The 1,876-nt window shown below is 30.1% G+C and overlaps 1 protein-coding gene across 1 annotated transcript; it reads left to right on the top strand.

Annotated features, from left to right (window-relative positions):
- The first annotated feature begins 393 nt into the window (after window positions 1-393).
- On the top strand, window positions 394-1,659 carry LOC125851308 (pirin-like protein). The gene is made up of 5 exons (XM_049531093.1): window positions 394-566; window positions 774-823; window positions 912-979; window positions 1,157-1,219; window positions 1,533-1,659. The coding sequence occupies exons 1-5, from the start codon at window positions 460-462 to the stop codon at window positions 1,638-1,640; spliced, it is 396 nt and encodes a 131-aa protein (XP_049387050.1). The 5' UTR covers window positions 394-459; the 3' UTR covers window positions 1,641-1,659.
- Window positions 1,660-1,876: the final 217 nt, after the last annotated feature.

Genomic DNA, 1,876 nt, shown 5'->3' with positions numbered 1-1,876 from the left:
CCAATAATTCTAGTATCTTATTTATTCTTTAAACTTATTTTCCATTTTAGTCATTCAATCTATAATTCATGCATATTTAATATTATTTTGAATTCTTTAATATCTAATAATTCTAGTATATATCTTATTTATTCTTTTAACTTATTTTCCTTTTTAGTCAATTAACTCTACAAATTCATACAAGAGAATATTCCTCATTTTTATCCAAAAATATTTTTTAATAAGAAACCACGTCATAATAACATCAGCATGAAATCATCAAATTAGAAAAATTAAGTAGGCCCCACTTGAAACTTCTATTCAACACACGAAAATAATATGTAATATTTCGTCATCAATGTTCAATGAATATGAATCCTCAAGACTAAATTGCCTATAAATAGCCACATTAGCACAATCAAAAGAAAACACAACAAACAAAAAATAAATTTAGTTGAAACAAACATTAAAAACATCAAAATGACTATGTCCTCTATTTTTAGTAGACCAAGATTGGTTGTTAAGAAAGTTTTGGCTAGAGCTCAAAATGAAGGTGATGGTGCTATAGTTAGAAGAAGCATTGGAAGGTAATTATTTTTCTACACTTCTTTCCCTTTTCTTGATTTTTTTATCTTGTTTTGATAATCGAGAAATCTCTAACGATAATAGACATGTTGGTGAATAATAATTGCGTACTTTTACTCTTCTCCAATTAAATATCATATGTCAGCATCACGAATCGAATACTGATTTTTTTTTTTTCATGTTTGTTATGAATTTTGGAATTTGATCAGGCCTGAATTGCAGAATCTTGATCCATTCCTCATGTTAGATGAGTTTAATGGTAATTTTTTTCTTTTAGTATATTATTTTGTGAATTTTATTTTGTTTTTGACTAATTAGAAAGCTATGTTATTTTTGGCTTCTTGCAGTTTCACCACCTGCTGGATTTCCTGACCATCCACACAGAGGTTTTGAGACTGTCACTTATATGTTGCAGGTAAAATTTCATTTTATTTTCCTTTTTTGGTAGAAAGTTTAACTTTTGTACATCGACAGAAAAAAAATTTGTATACTATCAAGTATCGACGATGTATATAAGTTAAACTTTATGTTGGTGTATGGATTATGGAGACCGAAAATTATTCTAATGTGATTTTATGGTGTTTAATTTTAGGGAGCTTTTACTCATCAAGACTTTGCTGGTCACAAGGGTACAATCAGAACTGGTGATGTGCAGGTAATAAGTTTGCTCACAACACCACCATATTAAGTATTTAAGTTACATGCACTGCCAGTGCAAAGATTCTTAATAGTAAAATCAGTGTTATATAACATGTGATAGATTGTTAGCTACTAATTTTACTAATGTAACCAATTAACATTTACCATCAAAATTTGTGGTGGTAGAATAGTAAGTATCTCTTCGTCCTTAATTAGAGGTCTAGAGTTCAAGTCTCGTGAATGTAGTCACATTTGAAAAGGAGTGTGTACTGGATATCGAATTTATGAAATTTAAGTGTGTTTATGATTTTCCATTTGGTTTAATGCAGTGGATGACAGCAGGAAGAGGTATAGTTCATTCAGAAATGCCTGCTGGACCAGGTACTCATAAGGGGTTGCAACTTTGGATAAATCTATCTTCCAAGGACAAAATGTAAGTTACGTTGATTCAATCTCGACTTTGGCTTAAAAAAATATAGTGTTTGAACAATCTATTTCATTTTAGAACATATTCCTGTTACATGTACTTTGATCAAAATTCATAAAATTTAGGCGTTAAAGATCTAATATATGTAAAGTATGGTTTGACTCTATGAGTCGACAAAGGGTGTTCAACTAACCAGCCTTCAATGTGTGAGGCTACACCATGCAATAGACACAACAACTAATGATC

Source organism: Solanum stenotomum, unplaced genomic scaffold (assembly GCF_019186545.1).
Source record: "Solanum stenotomum isolate F172 unplaced genomic scaffold, ASM1918654v1 scaffold23989, whole genome shotgun sequence".
Taxonomy (NCBI): domain Eukaryota; kingdom Viridiplantae; phylum Streptophyta; class Magnoliopsida; order Solanales; family Solanaceae; genus Solanum; species Solanum stenotomum.
This window is presented reverse-complemented; position numbering and strand designations above follow the sequence as displayed.

Bases quoted from the DNA above. Each gene is read 5' to 3' on its own strand.
- LOC125851308 (XM_049531093.1), top strand. From the start codon at position 460: ATGACTATGTCCTCTATTTTTAGTAGACCAAGATTGGTTGTTAAGAAA. The intron at 567-773 runs GTAATTATTTTT...GAATTTGATCAG, and splicing joins GTTAGAAGAAGCATTGGAAG to GCCTGAATTGCAGAATCTTG. The intron at 1,220-1,532 runs GTAATAAGTTTG...GGTTTAATGCAG, and splicing joins TCAGAACTGGTGATGTGCAG to TGGATGACAGCAGGAAGAGG.